At 50.1% G+C, this 20,344-nt stretch overlaps 1 protein-coding gene across 1 annotated transcript; it reads left to right on the top strand.

Annotated features, from left to right (window-relative positions):
• Positions 1-2,934: 2,934 nt before the first annotated feature.
• Positions 2,935-3,906, top strand: LOC122756640. The gene has a single exon (XM_044006855.1). It carries the CDS (start codon positions 2,935-2,937, stop codon positions 3,904-3,906), a length of 972 nt encoding a protein of 323 aa, XP_043862790.1.
• Positions 3,907-20,344: the final 16,438 nt, after the last annotated feature.

Genomic DNA, 20,344 nt, shown 5'->3' on the forward strand with positions numbered 1-20,344 from the left:
GCAGACGAGCCCGAAACGGTCGCCATACTGGAGGCATTGAAAGGAGTACACAAGGAGACCGACCCCGGAAGTCAAAGTCACCGGCGTGGAAGGCCTGATGAGGAGCCTCGATGTCCACAGCATGATGGAGGCCAGCGGGAAGCAGACCCGAAAGTCAGGAAACCGGGGGTGAACGGCGGAAAGCAGCCGCGAGAGAAGGAGAGGCGGGTGTCCAGCCGCGATCGGCGAGACATCGCAAGAGTAGCCCTCCGGATTACGCGAAGATTGCGAAACAGGTGCGGGAGTGGAGCTCCGGTACGACGGTCACGACAAGCCATTGGAGTTCCTGGAGCAGGTGGAGTGGTCAGCAATGACGTACGGCCTAGAGATCAACCAAATCCCGCGAGCGATGCCGAAATTGCTGAAGGGCAGGGCCCTAAAGTGGTTCATCGCCAACAACAGATTCTGGAGACATGGCAGAGTTCATCCCCAGCTTCCAAGAATTTCTCCTTCCCAGAGGCTTCATGACGAAGCTGGCAGACCAGGTCAGGCAGAGAAGCAGCGGCATGGCGAGTGCTTCAAAGATTATGTGGACATGCAGACCCTAATGCGGCCTTTGGGGATGTCCCAGAAAGAATATTGGAGAGGATAAGGGAGAACAGCACTCCAGCTCTACGAATGTTTGTCCGCCCGTACGAGTGCCGACACCTGGATGCTCTGATGGCCCTGGCCGACGAATTCGAGGAACTGGACTCCCAAAGGGAGCGTTTCGAGTCAGAGCGGACCCACAGAGTCCGCCACCATCGGGATTTCCCAAGAGGGGAACAGCACGCGGTGTGCAGAAGGTGCCAAGAGGAGCCCACAGGACCATCGAGGCACGAAATGAACGGGCGAGGGCCAGGTGCGGCGGGGGTTTGTATTAAACCCAGGATCACTGGATTGCGGGATCACTGGATGCGGGAATGTCGGAACCGACCGATCACCTTTTGCTGGACGTGCGGGAGAATCGGCCCGAAGACCTCAGAGTGCTGTCCAAGATCGGGAAACGCCACGCGGCCCCAGCCTCAGAGGGGCAACCAGGGTTCGCAAGTGCTGCCCCTCAAAATTAATGGCAAGCTGAAGGCGGAAGAAAGGCAACTGTCCGCCACAGTGCTCATAGACGGAATGGAAGTTAAGGCCACGATGGACACCGGAGCCACAGCAAGCTTTATTAGCGAAGAGTTGGCGGACAGGTTGCGGGCAGTGGGAGAGGTCGTATCCACGAGAAGAGAAGTGCGGATGGCTGATGGACGGTTTGAGGAGGTCACATCGCTGCTCGAAGTGGACATAGGACTGGGAGAGAGGACCGTAAGAATGCAACCACAACATCATCGACGCTCTAGTACTGGGATGGGATTTCCTAACGATACCAGCGGGACAGGTGGTTCGAAGCGGTGCACGCGAGAAGCTGTCAGTGGCAGTCGTGGAGAGGACGACCGACTTTGCGGAAGAAGATATTGACGGCTTCCTGAAGGCAGAGCTAGCAGAGTTGGGAAGAGTCCACAGAATCACGATGAAGGACGATCAACCGGTCAAACAGCGCTACTACCCGAAGAACCCGAAGATGCAGGTGGAGATCAACGCCAAGGTCGACGAGTTGCTACAAAAAGGGTGCATCGAACCGTCTAGGAGCCCGTACAGCTCTCCCATAGTGATGGTGAAGAAGAAGACGGGCGCTTGTGTGTAGATTTCCGCCAGATAAACGCAAAGTCCGTGATGATCAACTACATTCTGGATCAATTAAGGGAGGCGAAATACATAAGCAGTCTGGATTTGAAGGACGGGTACTGGCAGATTCCGTTGGAAGCGGCAAGTCGGCAATATACGGCATTTACGGTGCCGGGAAAGGGCCTATTCCAGTGGAAAGTAATGCCATTCGGACTGCACTCCGCATCGGCAACGTTCCAGCGGGCGTTGGACTAAGTGATAGGACCCGAGATGATGCCACACGCGTTTGCGTACCAGGGCGACATAATTGTGATCGGACGGACACTACAAGAACACAAGCGCAACCTGAAAGAGGTTTTCCGGAGGCTAAGGGCGGCAAACCTGAAAGTTAACGCAGATAAGTGCAAGTTCTTTCGGAAGGAGCTACAATACCTGGGCCACCGAGTGACGGATCAGGGCATCGGAACGGATCCGGAGAAAGTGGCGGCAATAGCTCAGCTAAAGCCCCCGGGAAACGTGAAGGAGCTGCGACAGTACCTATGAGTGGCGTCGTGGTACAGACGTTTTGTACCAGATTTTGCGACGTTGGTACAACCGCTGAACGCACTCCTAAAGAAACAGGCAAAATGGGAATGCACAGACGCCCACCAAGAAGCATTCGAGGCCGTCAAAACCAGGTTGGTCGCCGACCCGATCCTGGCATGCCCCGATTTCACAAGGACGTTCGTGCTACAGACGGACGCCAGCGTCTACGGGCTGGGCGCTATCCTCACACAGCACTCCGAGCAAGGCGAGCGGGTCATATCCTACTCCAGCAGAGCTCTGAACGGAGCGGAAAAGAATTATTCTGCAACAGAGAAGGAGTGTTTAGCGATAGTGTGGGCTGTCAGGAAATTAAGACCGTACCTGGAAGGCTACCACTTCAAAGTGATAACGGATCACATGGCCCTGAAGTGGCTGAACAGCATCGAGAGCCCGTCCGGAAGGATCGCGAGGTGGGCATTGGAGCTCCAACAATTCGACTTCGAAATTGCATACAGAAAGGGCCAGCTGAACATCGTCGCGGACGCCCTGTCGCGACAGCCGCTGCAGGAAACTAGCCGCAGGATAACGGCGAAGGAAGAAGTGGGCAGATGAGATGCAAAGGAAAATGAAGCAGGTTCCCCAAAAATACCCAGACTACCTAGAGGAGGCCGGCCAACTGTATAGGCACATTCCGCACCGGGCAGGAAACGAGGATGTGGTGTCATGGAAGCTGTGTGTACCAACCAGGGAGAGGCAGCGCGTCATGGCCGAGAACCACGACATGCCGACGGCAGGACACCTGGGAAGTCGGAAGACAATGGCGAGGGAGGCAGCCAGGTACCACTGGCCAGGAATGCACCGAGACGTCAGAAGGTACGTGCGGAACTGCGAGAGCTGCATGAAATACAAGTCCAACCAGCTGCAAGCAGCCGGAAAAATGCTGACACAGGCGCGGACTTTGTGGGCCCCTTGCACGGGAATTCGATGCTCCTGGTCCTGGTGGATCGGTTCTCCAAGTGGACCGAGATCGTTCCATTGCGTAGGGCGACCACCGAGACGCTACGAAAGGCCGTGCGAGAGCGGATAGTGGCCAGGTACGGAGTGCCAAAAATCATGATCACGGACAACGGAGTCCAATTCACGAGCAGGGCGTTCAAGAGGTTCTTGGAGGAGCTGGGTGTAAAACACCAGCTCACGGCTCCATATACTCCGCAAGAAAACCCGACGGAAACCACCGGATACTCACCGGCATTTATAACGCAGGGAAGAGAACCGAGGCTGCCAAATACGTTGTTCGACGAACAGACGGCCGGAACGGGCAGATGTCCACAGACGCCGGTAGAAAACGCGGAAAAACTCAAGGAGATCTTCGAACTGGTGCGGAGAAACATAGAAAAGGCAGTGCAGGATCAGGCACGCCACTATAATCTCCGAAGGAGGCCGTGGAAACCCAAGGTCGGAGAAACTGTGTGGGCCAAAGAGCACCACCTGTCAAAAGCCGCGGAGGGCTTCGCGGCAAAGCTGGCACCAAGGTTCGACGGGCCTTTCAAAATAAAGAAATTCACGTCACCGGTAATTTGTATAGTGGAACACGCAACAACGAGGAAAACAAAAACGGCTCATATTAGCGACTTGAAGCCGGGAAGCGCGGGCGCCGGCCGTCCAGAGGACAACGAGAGCGACAATCAACAATAAAACCCTTTCGCGTAGAAGGGGGGAAGACGATACAGGGTATCGAAAAGTCGAAAGTCGCAAATAAACACACTCACACACACACACAAAAGGCCCGTTGGAGCGCGAGAGCGGGACAGGGAGGGTAAACAGCCGGAAAACCGTTAACGGCTAACGCACACAGTTGCCAATTCCGTGGGAGGCAGGTGCACGAAGGAGAGTCCCGTTACCGGTACAGGCCCCGCGGAATAACGGCGGAAAGGAGCAGATCGAAAACCGAGGTTTCGTCGCGGCGGAAAAAGCGAGAGTCGGTCTTTTAAGATCAATTCGGCACATGATGATGAACACACGCAGCGCGCAAAACAACCGGGAGGTAAGGGAGACCGGCACTGGGGAACAGCCCGAAGCGATATGGAGGGCGGATGTTGAGTCCTACCTCCAGCTTCTGGCGTCACCCCTGGTGTCGCGATCCCCATCCCCGGTCCAGGAGGACACGGAGGAAGTGCCCGACACGGAGCTGTCGAAGGAAGAGGCGATGGCCGAAGGACCGTTGGACTACGTGCCCCTCTCTTCGGAGAGCGAGGAGGACGACGGGGGTGAGAAAAGGACCACACTCACCGTCGTCGTTGCCACAGTCGCCACCGCGGCAGCCACCGTTGCCACCGACACCACCGCCGCCGTCGCAGCCACAGCATCAAGAGATGCCACAGCCGCCGCTGCCGCCACCGGCGCAGTCGCAGCCACCGCCACCACCGAAACTCGCGCGGCAAGAGTCATGCCCCGAGGCAAGACAGCCACCGCAGCGACCCTGCCTCCGCAGGCAGCAGTCGCTGTGTGAGAAGCCGTGGCGAGAAGTCGAGCGCGCGGAGTGGCCACCCAAAGTGGTCGAGGAGGCCGAGCAGGCGACACAAGGACCGTTGGGCTAAGCTCTTCGTACTGGACGGCCAGCGGTTCCGGTTGAAGGTGCGTCGCGGCGGGGATAAACGAGTCTACGTGCCACAATAAACAAAGACAAAAGCGAAAGCGAAAACAGAGTTGTTGGGACAGGGGAGGGCAAGGGCACACATTGCTCACACTAAAAAAAAGGAGTCATCCGCAGCAGCCAACAGGCACGCGGGCCAGCGAACGGACGCGGGGCCAGGCACGCGGGCCGGCAATCGGACGCGGGGCCAGGCAGGCGGGCCGGCAAGTCGACGCGAGGCTGCCGCAGGCGCGGAGACGAAGAAGGAGGCCGCCAGGGCGCTTGAGGGCCAGGGGCAGCCGCCCGGAGCATGTAGGGGCGTTCATCAGGGATCCCTGCGGAAGGGCCTCCAGGGTGCCCGTGTCCAGGGCCGGCAACCCTGGAGCATCAAGGGACATCATGTCATATTCGAGGAGCTGAAACGAAGAGAGGATGAGTAAAGATGGCGGTTTTTACGCGAAATTCCGTAACTTACCTCCATTGAGCTGCAACTCCGAAATCCACGTGCTTAGTGAAAATCGGGATGGGGGCGCTACGATAATAGCGGTCGATCGATAGTGAGATCGATAGGGAACAAAAAAAATACTGGATTTTATATTGATTTTCAACACGCTGTCACACTATTGACAGCAATCGGCACGACATCGGAACATCGGAATTACGGAACATGAAGTGGCAACGCCGGTCGCAAATATCAATAGCTCGATCGCGCAATCAGCGATGAGACAACATCGATTGGAATCGGAAATGGCAACGCCGGTCGCCAACATCGATAACTCGATCATGGTGAGTATCGGTGGAGTTGCCAGAGATGGAAAGCGATGAGAAGGCGGGAAATTTAAATGCGGAGCTGGTGACCAGAAGCAGACGGCAACAGATACAGGAGGCTGGAGAAGGGCGCGAGGATCGAGATGCCGAGTCGAGATGTCGACGTGAGGAGTAAGGAACGATGAGGATCAAGATGCCACGTCGAGATGCTCAAATAGGCTGAGACGTAAAGGCTGCGATCAGGAAGGCGCAAGTATGTTCAAGATGCCAAGTCAAGACGCTGAACGACGGGGTCTAATGAGCTGCGACTGCCAGGCTGAGAACGAAGGGCGAGAGGATTCAAGGGCGGTCAGGTCAAACGGGAAATAATGAGCCTTGGACCCCAGCAAAGCGGAGAGACCGTGAAATAAAGGTACCGCGCTGGACCTTGGACTCAAACCCGCCAAGGGCGTAGAGGTCATACGGTAACGGTGCGGACTTTGGACAGGCACAAAGAGGACGCACCGTGAGCTAACGGGACATGTTTGGACCTTGTACCCGAGCGAGCCGTGTGCAAAAGGGGAAATGACGGGATTCTCGCAGCTGATATAAGGGTCGGCGCCGGCGCAGCTCGGGACAGTCAAGAAGACTGTAACTCATCTTTGATCGCGAAGTTGACTATATCGTTGTCAACGGACATAGGATCGACATGTGTTAGGCATTTTGGTAATGCGGTCTCCTTCTTCTGTTGTTCATGCTTTGGTTTAAGGCACTTAGGTGCGGTCTTAACCTTTTGCATCCTTGGATTGATTTCCTCCACTGGAGCAGAATCATCCTTTTGCTGTGGGTCGAGGCATTTAGATGCGGTCTCGCCCTTCTTTTCTCCATACACAAACTTAAAGGTTCTTGAACCTAAAGTTACCGTCTCGTTATCACAATCTATCTTAGCTTTCGTATCCTCTAGATACTTTCGACCTAACAGGAAATCATAATTGTCGGAAAACTTGTGGATATAGAATTTCTGAAGAGACGGACATACTGAAGTGGGTTTAATGGTATACTCTGTTAGATCTTCTTCTTTTTCTTCTAAATTTTCAAAATTTTCCCTTATTATATTGATGGATGAACCTGTGTCGATCATTCCCTTGTAAATTTTGTTATGATAACCTATTTTACATGGGGACTGGTACGTCCTCCTGTGTCACTTGAGTGTCCGAGGCAGTTTGATGAAAATTTACATCCATTCTGATTTGGCCACTTTGACTCTCTCGTTGTCTTTTTACCGGCATCTGACCGTTAGTATTATTTGAAGTTGAAGGTTGGAAATTAAGGGAGTAGTTAAGAGGATTGTTTTGTTGGCCTTGTGTTAACTCCCTTCTAAACGTGTAATAATTTCCCCTTTGATTAACCGGTATGGGACGAGTGGAATACTGACTTTGATTTATTGTAGGTTGATTCGAATTTTGAGGTTGCGTTTTGTTATTCTGATTCGTTCCAGGATAATAATTGCTGTGATTGTAATTTCTATTATTGTAATATCTTTGATTATTGCTTTGACTATGATTTCCCCTGTTCCTGCGTCTGTTCCCTTCTAATCTATTAGAACGCTGATTTTCTGGACGTGCGTCATAGAGGCCTAGCTCCATTGAAGCTTGTTTTAATTTATAAATAGTATCAATATCTTTGCGAGCCAATGACATATAAATTCTATCCTGCAAAATTTCGATCTATTACAGATTTAACAGTTCTTTTTAACATTTCAGTGTAATTTGATTTATCTAAAGGGTCGCATTCTAATTCTAACTTGTCAAACATAATCCAATATTGTGATTCGAGCATCTCGATGAACTTACAGATGCTTCCGGGGTATGATGTATCCTCCAAATGTCTTATAAGTTTTATGTAGGGCCTGTGATCCTTGAATGCCATCGCCAGGACCGTCTTTGTATCTAGCATGTGTTTACTCTTTCTTGGGTCACGACCTCCAATGCTGCATCCACTAGTAACCGTTTTACTGCTCCATAGATAACGTGTGCTTGTCTGGCATCTTGGGTAGGGTATACGTTGAGTAGCTGCTCGTCCTGGTTAACAAACACAGATAGCTTGCCAGGTGTGCCATCGTAGTAGTTCAGTTCTTTAATTTGATTTAATAATTGATTTAGGTGGGTTTCCGAAAGTTGCGGAACTGCCATGGTGTATTTGTATAAGTTTCTGGATACACGGTGTTTATTTTAATTATTTGTTTTAAGTTACGGAATTAAAATTTTAATTAATTTTGTTTCCGACCGCACGGGATTTTAAATTGTTTTGCAGATGTTACTGACCACATGGGATTTTTTTCTTGAATACTACTTTCACGTAAATTCTTTTGCGGATCTCAAAATAATTTTAGAATCACTGTTTTAATTCGCCGATCCTGGATAGCTAGTTGTATAGCGTATCCTTCAATGGATCAGTACCGTACTAAAAGGACTCTTTAATTAACAGATCCTACCGACTGCGCCAATTAAATAATCGCAATACTCATATGTAAAAAAAATATAATTTTATTTTACCGAATGATTACGATATTTTTAGTTGAGAAGAACACCGACCGATTATAATTAGGTCTCAAACTGAACTCTGATAATTACTCTGATTTGATTGACGTTCAAGCCTCGGTTTCGAGCTTTTCTAATATGGACTTTAGACTTTAGGGTTCCGATCAAATGAAGAGAGAAAGCTTTGGAGTTGCTGACTTTAATAGTCTTTGCATTTCTCTTGGATTCAAGTGCATTCGCTCTTGGATACAAGTGCTCTTAGATTCTTATAATTTTGTTTATTGAAATATAATACTTCTGTTTTTCGGGACTGCGAATCCGAGCTTTGAACGTGGGAACCCAACGATGATGCAAGGGCTTAAGCATAGATTGTTTAAATTAGACAACGGATGTTTAGTCTACCAGTGGGTGACTTATCAGGTATCTGGTATCTGTTGGGTACATCCAGAGTTGTGTAGGGTGTGTGGGTAGTTTGGGTGTACATGTTGTATGTGTATTAGTGTGTAGGCATGTGCTTAAGTCTTAGGGACTTATGGATATGTCACTCCCCCAATCATTGAATTTGGCCTGTCCTCAGGTCGTTAAATTTGGATATATCATAACATTGTTTTCTGGTTGAATATTTTCCTTGACATTAGTTTCAAGGTGCGGATGTTCTTCTTTTTGTTTACAGTATTTGACAATAATATTCTTAGGTATATTTTTAAGCTTATACGCTAAATACAGAGTCAAGCTAATTATCATGATGACAAAAGTTGTAATGCATATAATTTGGAAAAAGTTGTAGTGTTTTACATGCAATTTTATTATTTCTCTTGTTTCCAAGTGATTTATTGGTTCTAAACGTGTAACATTGTTGGTGATATAAATCGTTTGTGTAAAATCTGCTACATTATTAGAAATTAGGAATTCATCTATTTGCATGGTAAAATTTTTAATTTTAATGATGTTGTTTCCTGATATCAATATTTTTTTGTTCGTACAATCTTGGTTGACAACTGTTTCAGGAATATTCCATGTTAAAAGTATATTTGGTTCTATATAATTTATTTGGAAATTTCTTTGGGTTTTAATGTATTTGCATTGAGTTTGCTCTTGTTTAATAAGTCCAACAATACATTTGTCGAATATTAATTTATCTGTATCTTTATGAAATACTTGGTTATTGAATACATAAAACTTATCGAATATTTGCTCGGTTAGAATATAGTTATGTTCATCTGGGTACGGAACTATTTGAAATATCGGAACTTTAGGGACCTCGCTAGGAACGTGGGATATAATCAAAATTTCGTTTGTATCTGTCTTGAGCCAAGTTGATGTTTTATATCTTTAGCATTTTCTCCGAGTTTACGTGTTTCAAATAATCGTGTTTTAGTAATTTTGGGTTAAAGATTACAAATCTGGTTAATTGCATACCCAACTCGATATCTTCTATGTATTCTGTAAACTGCGGTAGGTTGAATATCAGTATCGCAATTTGTAGGTTCTGTTCTTTTTCCACCTTAAGCCTATTTGTTATGTCTATACCGCTGTTGATTATGTCGATAACCATGTTTAGATTACCATGTTATAAATTTTTTCCTATAGCTCCCTGTCGTCTTCATCTAATGTACCAAATAGGTATTTATATGCCTTCCTTACTACGTTTAAAAGACATCTTTTGCTTCTGTTAATAATTCTTAATCCATTTATTTCCCGTTTTAGTTTATCGACTAAATATTGTATCTGAGGTACATTGGGATAGCCATTTGCTTCAGTTACTAGATTTTCACACATAAGCATTGTCTTTGTTATGTTTATACTCAAATAGTAGTATTCGTAGCTGGTTGGAATTTCCATCGTTCCGGTTTGGAACATAAGATATCCATTCTTCGCACTTATTGGGTTTACTTCGATATTGCTGCATTTGACCATAGTGATAAGTGGTAACATGCAACTAAGCTTTATTAGAAATATGTTGCGTACTTTGCGCTTCTCTGGCTGGTCTGGAACTATCGTATTTGCTCATATTAATCTTTTTTTGTTTCTTGAATTTTGATTTATAATGAATGATTTTCCTGCCGCGGTTTGTTTCCTCGAAATGTTTACTGTCCACTTGTTCAATCCTTCCTGTCTTTTTTAAATGGGTTGGCGATTTTACTCTTTACGAGTGGAGCCTGTCTATATTTTATATCAACTTCAAAATCATGCCTATTCTTATTAAGATATTCGATCTTATCGATTTTGTTCTGTTGTACATTAAAGTCTGGGCTGCCTGCATATAGAAAAATGTCTGCCGGAGATCGTTTTGTACTATTATGTTTAGTTTAATGATCTTTCTATATCAAATACACCATTTTTGCTGGTTGTTGCAGAAATTTGTACGCCTTCGGATCTTAACCAATTTTGCAAAGCTATGAACATAAAAGTTGAATCTTTGTCTGCTTTAATTTCTTGTGGCTTTTCCATATCATTGAATATTTTAGTAATGGCTCTTTTCGCTTCTAGCCAATCTCTACTTTTTACTTCTACTAGTGAGGCAAATTTTGAATAAATATCAATACAAGATAAGAAGATCTGGTTACCCGTGAGATAAAAATCTATCACATATTTTTCCCTTGTGTTGTGAGGAGTCTTAAAACTCCCCACAAATCCGGGTGCAGGAGATCGGCGTATCAACAGCGAAGACGGCTGGAATGCGAGAGGGTAAAAGGGCGGTCAGGTCAAACGGGAAATAATGAACCTTGGACCTCAGCAAAGCGGAGAGACCGTGAAATAACGGTACCGCGCTGGACCTTGGACTCAAACCCGCCAAGGGCGTAGAGGTCATACGGTAACGGTGCGGACTTTGGACAGGCACAAAGAGGACGCACCGTGAACTAACGGGACATGTTTGGACCTTGTACCCGAGCGAGCCGTGTGCTAAAGGGGAAATGACGGGATTCTCGCAGCTGATATAAGGGACGGCGCCGGCGCAGCTCGGGACAGTCAAGAAGAAGTGCGCGAAGGGCCATACAGCCACACAGTCGGTCGGTACGCGAACAACACGGAAGTCAGCGAAAGTACGCCACACGGGCGATCAGTCAATACCGAGTGACAGTGAAGCAGCGGAAACACAAGTGCGTCAAGCGAGCATCCCGAGTGGATCTCTGCAAGTACAGATCAGCGAAGGACGAGCGAACACCAGGACCAGAAAAGGGACGGCGGAGTCAGTGGTCGCGACGGTGGTTCGGAGAGGAGCGCTAGCTTAACTCACGGACGATACACCCTAACCCATAACATCCTAAGCCCTGGTAGAGCCCGCAGGTTATCCGTCGGCAAGGGCGATAAGTGCCTGGCCTACGCAGGAAGGGACGGTGGAGTCAGTGGTCGGCAAAGGTGGTTCGGAGAGGAGCGCTAGCTGGTCTCTCGGACGATACACCCCGTCGCCATAACATCATAAGCCCCAGGCGAGGCAGTGCGAATTCCCCATCGGAAACGACGCAGGCACACGAAGGAAGGACGACGAAGGAGCAACGACGCGCATCCGACGGCGAGGGTCACCGAATTCTGTTCAGCAAGTGACGCTAAATAAAGTTGATTTAAATCTGAGACTCTGTCTTCTCTTTGGTCGGGCAATCACACAAATCATAAATTTGGTGGGTCGAACAAACAAACTCTCTGAGGTAGCCGTTGCAATTCGTAGCGAGCAGAAACAAGAAAATTAGTTCGTTACATCTGGCGCCCAACCGTAATTGTCCTGGCCAAAAGAACAGAGGAGAAGATGGGGAAATCGTGGCTATACAGCCTGAAGAGGGATGACTTTCCCGCAATAGCGAGCGCCCTAAGCAAGACGCTGTCCGAATTTATCCAGCAGACGAGCCCGAAACGGTCGCCATACTGGAGGCATTGGAAAGGGAGTACACAAGGAGACCGACCCCGGAAGTCAAAGTCACCGGCGTGGAAGGCCTGATGAGGAGCCTCGATGTCCACAGCATGATGGAGGCCAGCGGGAGCAGACCCGAAAGTCAGGAAACCGGGGGTGAACGGCGGAAAAGCAGCCGCGAGAGAAGGGAGAGGCGGGTGTCCAGCCGCGATCGGCGAGACATCGCAAGAGTAGCCCCTCCGGATTACGCGAAGATTGCGAAACAGGTGCGGGAGTGGAGCTCCGGTACGACGGTCACGACAAGCCATTGGAGTTCCTGGAGCAGGTGGAGTGGTCAGCAATGACGTACGGCCTAGAGATCAACCAAATCCCGCGAGCGATGCCGAAATTGCTGAAGGGCAGGGCCCTAAAGTGGTTCATCGCCAACAACAGATTCTGGGAGACATGGGCAGAGTTCATCCCCAGCTTCCAAGAATTTCTCCTTCCCAGAGGCTTCATGACGAAGCTGGCAGACCAGGTCAGGCAGAGGAAGCAGCGGCATGGCGAGTGCTTCAAAGATTATGTGGTGGACATGCAGACCCTAATGCGGTCTTTGGGGATGTCCCAGAAAGAGATCTTGGAGAGTATAAGGGAGAACAGCACTCCAGCTCTACGAATATTTGTCCGCCCGTACGAGTGCGCCGACACCTGGATGCTCTGATGGCCCTGGCCGACGAATTCGAGGAACTGGACTCCCAAAGGGAGCGTTTCGAGTCAGAGCGGACCCACAGAGTCCGCCACCATCGGGATTTCCCAAGAGGGGAACAGCACGCGGTGTGCAGAAGGTGCCAAGAGGAGCCCACAGGACCATCGAGGCACGAAACGAACGGGCGAGGGCCAGACCCGGTGCGGCGGGGGTTTGTATTAAACCCAGCACAAGCCTGCCATAGGTGCGGAAGCCAGGATCACTGGATGTGGGAATTTCGGAACCGACCGATCACCTTTTGCTGGACGTGCGGGAGAATCGGCCCAAAGACCTCAGAGTGCTGTCCAAGATCGGGAAACGCCACGCGGCCCCAGCCTCAGAGGGGCAACCAGGGTTCGCAAGGTGCTGCCCCTCAAAATTAATGGGCAAGCTGAAGGCGGAAGAAAGGCAACTGTCCGCCACAGTGCTCATAGACGGAATGGAAGTTAAGGCCACGATGGACACCGGAGCCACAGCAAGCTTTATTAGCGAAGAGTTGGCGGACAGGTTGCGGGCAGTGGGAGAGGTCGTATCCACGAGAAGAGAAGTGCGGATGGCTGATGGACGGTTTGAGGAGGTCACATCGCTGCTCGAAGTGGACATAGGACTGGGAGAGAGGACCGTAAGAATGCAACCACAACATCATCGACGCTCTAGTACTGGGATGGGATTTCCTAACGAAAGTCGGAGCCAGGATAGCATGCGCGGGTCTAAGCGCAACGATACCAGCGGGACAGGTGGTTCGAAGCGGTGCACGCGAGAAGCTGTCAGTGGCAGTCGTGGAGAGGACGACCGACTTTGCGGAGGAAGATATTGACGGCTTCCTGAAGGCAGAGCTAGCAGAGTTGGGAAGAGTCCACAGAATCACGATGAAGGACGATCAACCGGTCAAACAGCGCTACTACCCGAAGAACCCGAAGATGCAGGTGGAGATCAACGCCAAGGTCGACGAGTTGCTACAAAAAGGGTGCATCGAACCGTCTAGGAGCCCGTACAGCTCTCCCATAGTGATGGTGAAGAAGAAGACGGGCGCTTGTGTGTAGATTTCCGCCAGATAAACGCAAAGTCCGTGATGATCAACTACATTCTGGATCAATTAAGGGAGGCGAAATACATAAGCAGTCTGGATTTGAAGGACGGGTACTGGCAGATTCCGTTGGAAGCGGCAAGTCGGCAATATACGGCATTTACGGTGCCGGGAAAGGGCCTATTCCAGTGGAAAGTAATGCCATTCGGACTGCACTCCGCATCGGCAACGTTCCAGCGGGCGTTGGACTAAGTGATAGGACCCGAGATGATGCCACACGCGTTTGCGTACCAGGGCGACATAATTGTGATCGGACGGACACTACAAGAACACAAGCGCAACCTGAAAGAGGTTTTCCGGAGGCTAAGGGCGGCAAACCTGAAAGTTAACGCAGATAAGTGCAAGTTCTTTCGGAAGGAGCTACAATACCTGGGCCACCGAGTGACGGATCAGGGCATCGGAACGGATCCGGAGAAAGTGGCGGCAATAGCTCAGCTAAAGCCCCCGGGAAACGTGAAGGAGCTGCGACAGTACCTAGGAGTGGCGTCGTGGTACAGACGTTTTGTACCAGATTTTGCGACGTTGGTACAACCGCTGAACGCACTCCTAAAGAAACAGGCAAAATGGGAATGCACAGACGCCCACCAAGAAGCATTCGAGGCCGTCAAAACCAGGTTGGTCGCCGACCCGATCCTGGCATGCCCCGATTTCACAAGGACGTTCGTGCTACAGACGGACGCCAGCGTCTACGGGCTGGGCGCTATCCTCACACAGCACTCCGAGCAAGGCGAGCGGGTCATATCCTACTCCAGCAGAGCTCTGAACGGAGCGGAAAAGAATTATTCTGCAACAGAGAAGGAGTGTTTAGCGATAGTGTGGGCTGTCAGGAAATTAAGACCGTACCTGGAAGGCTACCACTTCAAAGTGATAACGGATCACATGGCCCTGAAGTGGCTGAACAGCATCGAGAGCCCGTCCGGAAGGATCGCGAGGTGGGCATTGGAGCTCCAACAATTCGACTTCGAAATTGCATACAGAAAGGGCCAGCTGAACATCGTCGCGGACGCCCTGTCGCGACAGCCGCTGCAGGAAACTAGCCGCAGGATAACGGCGAAGGAAGAAGGGCAACCGGACGAGCAGCAGGAGTGCAGGTGGGTAGATGAGATGCGGAGGAAAATGAAGCAGGATCCCCAAAAATACCCAGGCTACCTAGAGGAGGCCGGCCAACTGTACAGGCACATTCCGCACCGGGCAGGAAACGAGGATGTGGTGTCATGGAAGCTGTGTGTACCAACCAGGGAGAGGCAGCGCGTCATGGCCGAGAACCACGACATGCCGACAGTAGGACACCTGGGAAGTCGGAAGACAATGGCGAGGGAGGCAGCCAGGTACCACTGGCCAGGAATGCACCGAGACGTCAGAAGGTACCAGCTGCAAGCAGCCGGAAAAATGCTGACACAGGTGCCGGAAGAACCATGGGCCACCGTATGCGCGGATTTTGTGGGCCCCTTGCACGGGAATTCGATGCTCCTGGTCCTGGTGGATCGGTTCTCCAAGTGGACCGAGATCGTTCCATTGCGTAGGGCGACCACCGAGACGCTACGAAAGGCCGTGCGAGAGCGGATAGTGGCCAGGTACGAAGTGCCTAAAATCATGATCACGGACAACGGAGTCCAATTCACGAGCAGGGCGTTCAAGAGGTTCTTGGAGGAGCTGGGTGTAAAACACCAGCTCACGGCTCCATATACTCCGCAAGAAAACCCGACGGAAAGGGTCAACAGGACCGTGAAAACAATGATCGCGCAGTTTACAGGGGCCGATCAGAGGACATGGGACGCAAACTGGCCAGAGCTGCAACTGGCTATAAATACGAGCGTGGCGAAAACCACCGGATACTCACCGGCATTTATAACGCAGGGAAGAGAACCGAGGCTGCCAAATACGTTGTTCGACGAACAGACGGCCGGAACGGGCACATGTCCACAGACGCCGGTAGAAAACGCGGAAAAACTCAAGGAGATCTTTGAACTGGTGCGGAGAAACATGGAAAAGGCAGCGCAGGCTCAGGCACGCCACTATAATCTCCGAAGGAGGCCGTGGAAACCCAAGGTGGGAGAAACTGTGTGGGCCAAAGAGCACCACCTGTCAAAAGCCGCGGAGGGCTTCGCGGCAAAGCTGGCACCAAGGTTCGACGGGCCTTTCAAAATAAAGAAATTCACGTCACCGGTAATTTGTATAGTGGAACACGCAACAACGAGGAAAACAAAAACGGCTCATATTAGCGACTTGAAGCCGGGAAGCGCGGGCGCCGGCCGTCCAGAGGACAACGAGAGCGACAATCAACAATAAAACCCTTTCGCGTAGAAGGGGGGAAGACGATACAGGGTATCGAAAAGTCGAAAGTCGCAAGAGCGGGACAGGGAGGGTACACAGCCGGAAAACCGTTAACGGCTAACGCACACAGTTGCCAATTCCGTGGGAGGCAGGTGCACGGAGGAGAATCCCTTCCCCGCGGAATAACGGCGGAAAGGAGCAGATCGAAAACCGAGGTTTCGTCGCGGCGGAAAAAGCGAGAGTCGGTCTTTTAAGATCAAGTCGGCACATGATGATGAACACACGCAGCGCGCAAAACAACCGGGAGGTAAGGGAGACCGGCACTGGGGAACAGCCCGAAGCGATATGGAGGGCGGATGTTGAGTCCTACCTCCAGCTTCTGGCGTCACCCCTGGTGTCGAGATCCCCATCCCCGGTCCAGGAGGACACGGAGGAAGTTCCCGACACGGAGCTGTCGGAGGAGGCTATGGCCGAAGGACCGTTGGACTACGTGCCTCTCTCTTCGGAGAGCGAGGAGGACGACGAGGGTGAGACCGTCACCCCGGTGGTGTCCTCGGAAGAGGACGAAGGAGGCCGAAGCGCGAAGGCAAGGATGGCCTACCGCAGCGTGCGGCGGGCGACGCAGGGCCACGGGCGGATCCGGCTAGGAGACGCGATGCCGTCGAAGGACCTGCGGGAGTTGCGCGAGTTCGCGGACGCGCGGAACGCCACGCTGCGGCGGTTTGAGCGGATGGTGGTGGATCGGAAGGCAGCCGCCGCCAAGGCCGCGTGGCAAAAACGCCTGTCGGAGTGGCAGGAGGGGGAGGAGGCGCTGTGGGTACCACACTCACCGTCGTCGTTGCCACAGTCGCCACCGCGGCAGCCACCGACACCACCGCCGCCGTCGCAGGCACGCGGGCCAGCGAACGGACGCGGGGCCAGGCACGCGGGCTGGCAATCGGACGCGGGGCCAGGCAGGCGGGCCGGCAAGTCGACGCGAGGCTGCCGCAGGCGCGGAGACGAAGAAGGAGGCCGCCAGGGCGCTTGAGGGCCAGGGGCAGCCGCCCGGAGCATGTTGGGGCATTCATCAGGGATCCCTGCGGAAGGGCTTCCAGGGTGCCCGTGTCCAGGGCCGGCAACCCTGGAGCATCAAGGGACATCATGTCATATTCGAGGAGCTGAAACGAAGAGAGGATGAGTAAAGATGGCGGTTTTTACGCGAAATTCCGTAACTTACCTCCATTGGGCTGCAACTCCGAAATCCACGTGCTTAGTGAAAATCGGGATGGGGGCGCTACGATAATAGCGGTCGATCGATAGTGAGATCGATAGGAAACAAAAAAAATACTGGATTTTATATTGATTTTCAACACGCTGTCACACTATTGACAGCAATCGGCACGACATCGGAACATCGGAATTACGGAACATGAAGTGGCAACGCCGGTCGCAAATATCAATAGCTCGATCGCGCAATCAGCGATGAGACAACATCGATTGGAATCGGAAATGGCAACGCCGGTCGCCAACATCGATAACTCGATCATGGTGAGTATCGGTGGAGTTGCCAGAGATGGAAAGCGATGAGAAGGCGGGAAATTTAAATGCGGAGCTGGTGACCAGAAGCAGACGGCAACAGATACAGGAGGCTGGAGAAGGGCGCGAGGATCGAGATGCCGAGTCGAGATGTCGACGTGAGGAGTAAGGAACGATGAGGATCAAGATGCCACGTCGAGATGCTCAAATAGGCTGAGACGTAAAGGCTGCGATCAGGAAGGCGCAAGTATGTTCAAGATGCCAAGTCAAGACGCTGAACGACGGGGTCTAATGAGCTGCGACTGCCAGGCTGAGAACGAAGGGCGCAGGGTCGACGAGAGGAGATCGAGGAAGTTGCCTATGCAAGGAGGAACAAAATCAGAGGACCGCCGGAAGCAATATACTTTTCAAATACTTCCGAAGAAAGGAGGAGATGTGAGGAGTCTTAAAACTCCCCACAAATCCGGGTGCAGGAGATCGGCGTAGCAACAGCGAAGACGGCTGGAATGCGAGAGGAGTCAAGGGCGGTCAGGTCAAACGGGAAATAATGGACCTTGGACCCCGGCAAAGCGGAGAGACCGTGAAATAATGGTAACGCGCTGGACCTTGGACTCAAACCCGCAAAGGGAGTAGAGGTCATACGGTAACGGTGCGGACTTTGGACAGGCACAAAGAGGACGCACCGTGAACTAACGGGACATGTTTGGACCTTGTACCCGAGCGAGCCATGTGCAAAAGGGGAAATAACGGGATTCTCGCAGCCGATATAAAGGACGGCGCCTTTACGCGAAGTACACGGAAGTCAGCGAAAGTACGCCACACGGGCGATCAGTCAATACCGAGTGACAGTGAAGCAGCGGAAACACAAGTGCGTCAAGCGAGCATCCCGAGTGGATCTCTGCAAGTACAGATCAGCGAAGGACGAGCGAACACCAAGACCTAGCGTGGTCAGAAAAGGGACGGTGGAGTCAGTGGTCGCGACGGTGGTTCGGAGAGGAGCGCTAGCTTAACTCACGGACGATACACCCTGCCCAATAACATCCTAAGCCCTGGTCGAGCTCGCAGGTTATCCGTCGGCAAGGGCGACAAGTGCCTGGCCTACGCAGGAAGGGACGGTGGAGTCAGTGGTCGGCCATAACATCCTAAGCCCCAGGCGAGCCGGTGCGGATTCCCCATCGGAAGCGACTCAGGCACACGAAGGAAGGACGACGAAAGAGCAACGACTCGCATCCGACGGCGAGGGTCACCGAATTCTGTTCAGCAAGTGACGCTAAATAAAGTTGATTTAAATCTGAGACTCTGTCTTCTCCTTGGTCGGGCAATCACACAAATCATAAATTTGGTTGGACGAACAAACAAACTCTCTGAGCTAGCCGTTGCAATTCGTAGCGAGCAGAAACAAGAAAATTAGTTCGTTACAGTGTTAAATATTTCTGGTGTTGTTTCAAATGTCAATTTAGTGTCTCTATGTTCTGTTTTTGCCAGATTACAGATTTCGCCTTCGTTGATAATATTTTGAATTAGCTTTTGACTATCTGGGTAATAGTATTTTTCTTTAAACCAATTAATGGTTTTTTCTATGCCTGGATGTAAAGCTTCCTTATGTCTTTTTAGGATTAAATCCTTAAATTCCGCATAAGTTAGTATATCAATTAGCTTCGTGGTACATCTCAATAGTTTTGTAAAATTGTTAGGGCTTATGATTTCGGTAAATGCCTTCTGGAAGATCAGAAAATCCTCATCATAAGGGAAGTAAATTGCGCTTTTCTTGGTGTACACATATTCCTTAATGTGGGTTTTGGCAAGTTCAAGTGTCATTTCATTATAGAGAATTTTAATCTTTAGTTTTTAAAAGTAGTGGCTTACACTTGTTGTGTCACTGTCGCCTTTTTCTATCTCTATTTGTCTAGAGAAGAAATTGATTGGTCTCTTCGTTATGGATATATAATTTAAATTATCTTCATTAGCACTATGTATAGTTGCGTCTGCGTGACATAGTTTTCTTTGCCTGGAAGATATTTTATTTTATAATCGAATTCATTAAGTTTTATTTTCCACCTTTGTAATTTCATGTTCGGCTCTTTGATATTATTCAGCCATACCAATGGCTTGTGATCACTCATTATTTCAAATGGCCTGCCGAATAAGTATGACCTGAAATATTTTGTCGCCCAAACTATAGCTAACAATTCTTTTTCAATGGTGGCATAGTTGATTTCGTGTTCGTTCAGCGTTCTGCTGGCATAACAAACGGGCTTATGGTTCTCTGATAGCACTGCACTAATAGCTACATTACTCGCGTCGGTTGTAAGAGAAAAGGGCTTCGAAAAATCGGTGTAGATTAATATCGGATCTGAAGTTATCAAAACCTTTAGTCTTTCAAATGATTCGATGTAGTCTTTACATTTAATATCTATTACAGCACCTTTCTTAAGTTTGAGAGTCATGCGTTTAACTATCTTGGCAAAGTTAGGAATGAACTTGCGATAGAACCCACATAATCCCAAAAATGATTTTATCTGTTTAGGTGTCTTAGGTAACGGAAAATTTTTGATTGCATTAGTTTTGTTTGGGTTTGGTTTAATACCATTTGCTGTGACAATATATCCCAGGAATTCAGTTTCTTTTTTTATTAATTCACATTTGTCTAGCTGCAACTTCAAGTTGGCGTCTCTCAGTTTCTCAAAGACTTTCTTTAGAGATAAAATATGTTCCTCCAATGAAGTGGAGTAAAAAATAATATCGTCCAAATAGACTAAAAATAAAC

Source organism: Drosophila santomea, unplaced genomic scaffold, assembly GCF_016746245.2.
Source record: "Drosophila santomea strain STO CAGO 1482 unplaced genomic scaffold, Prin_Dsan_1.1 Segkk84_quiver_pilon_scaf, whole genome shotgun sequence".
In the NCBI taxonomy this organism is placed as follows: domain Eukaryota; kingdom Metazoa; phylum Arthropoda; class Insecta; order Diptera; family Drosophilidae; genus Drosophila; species Drosophila santomea.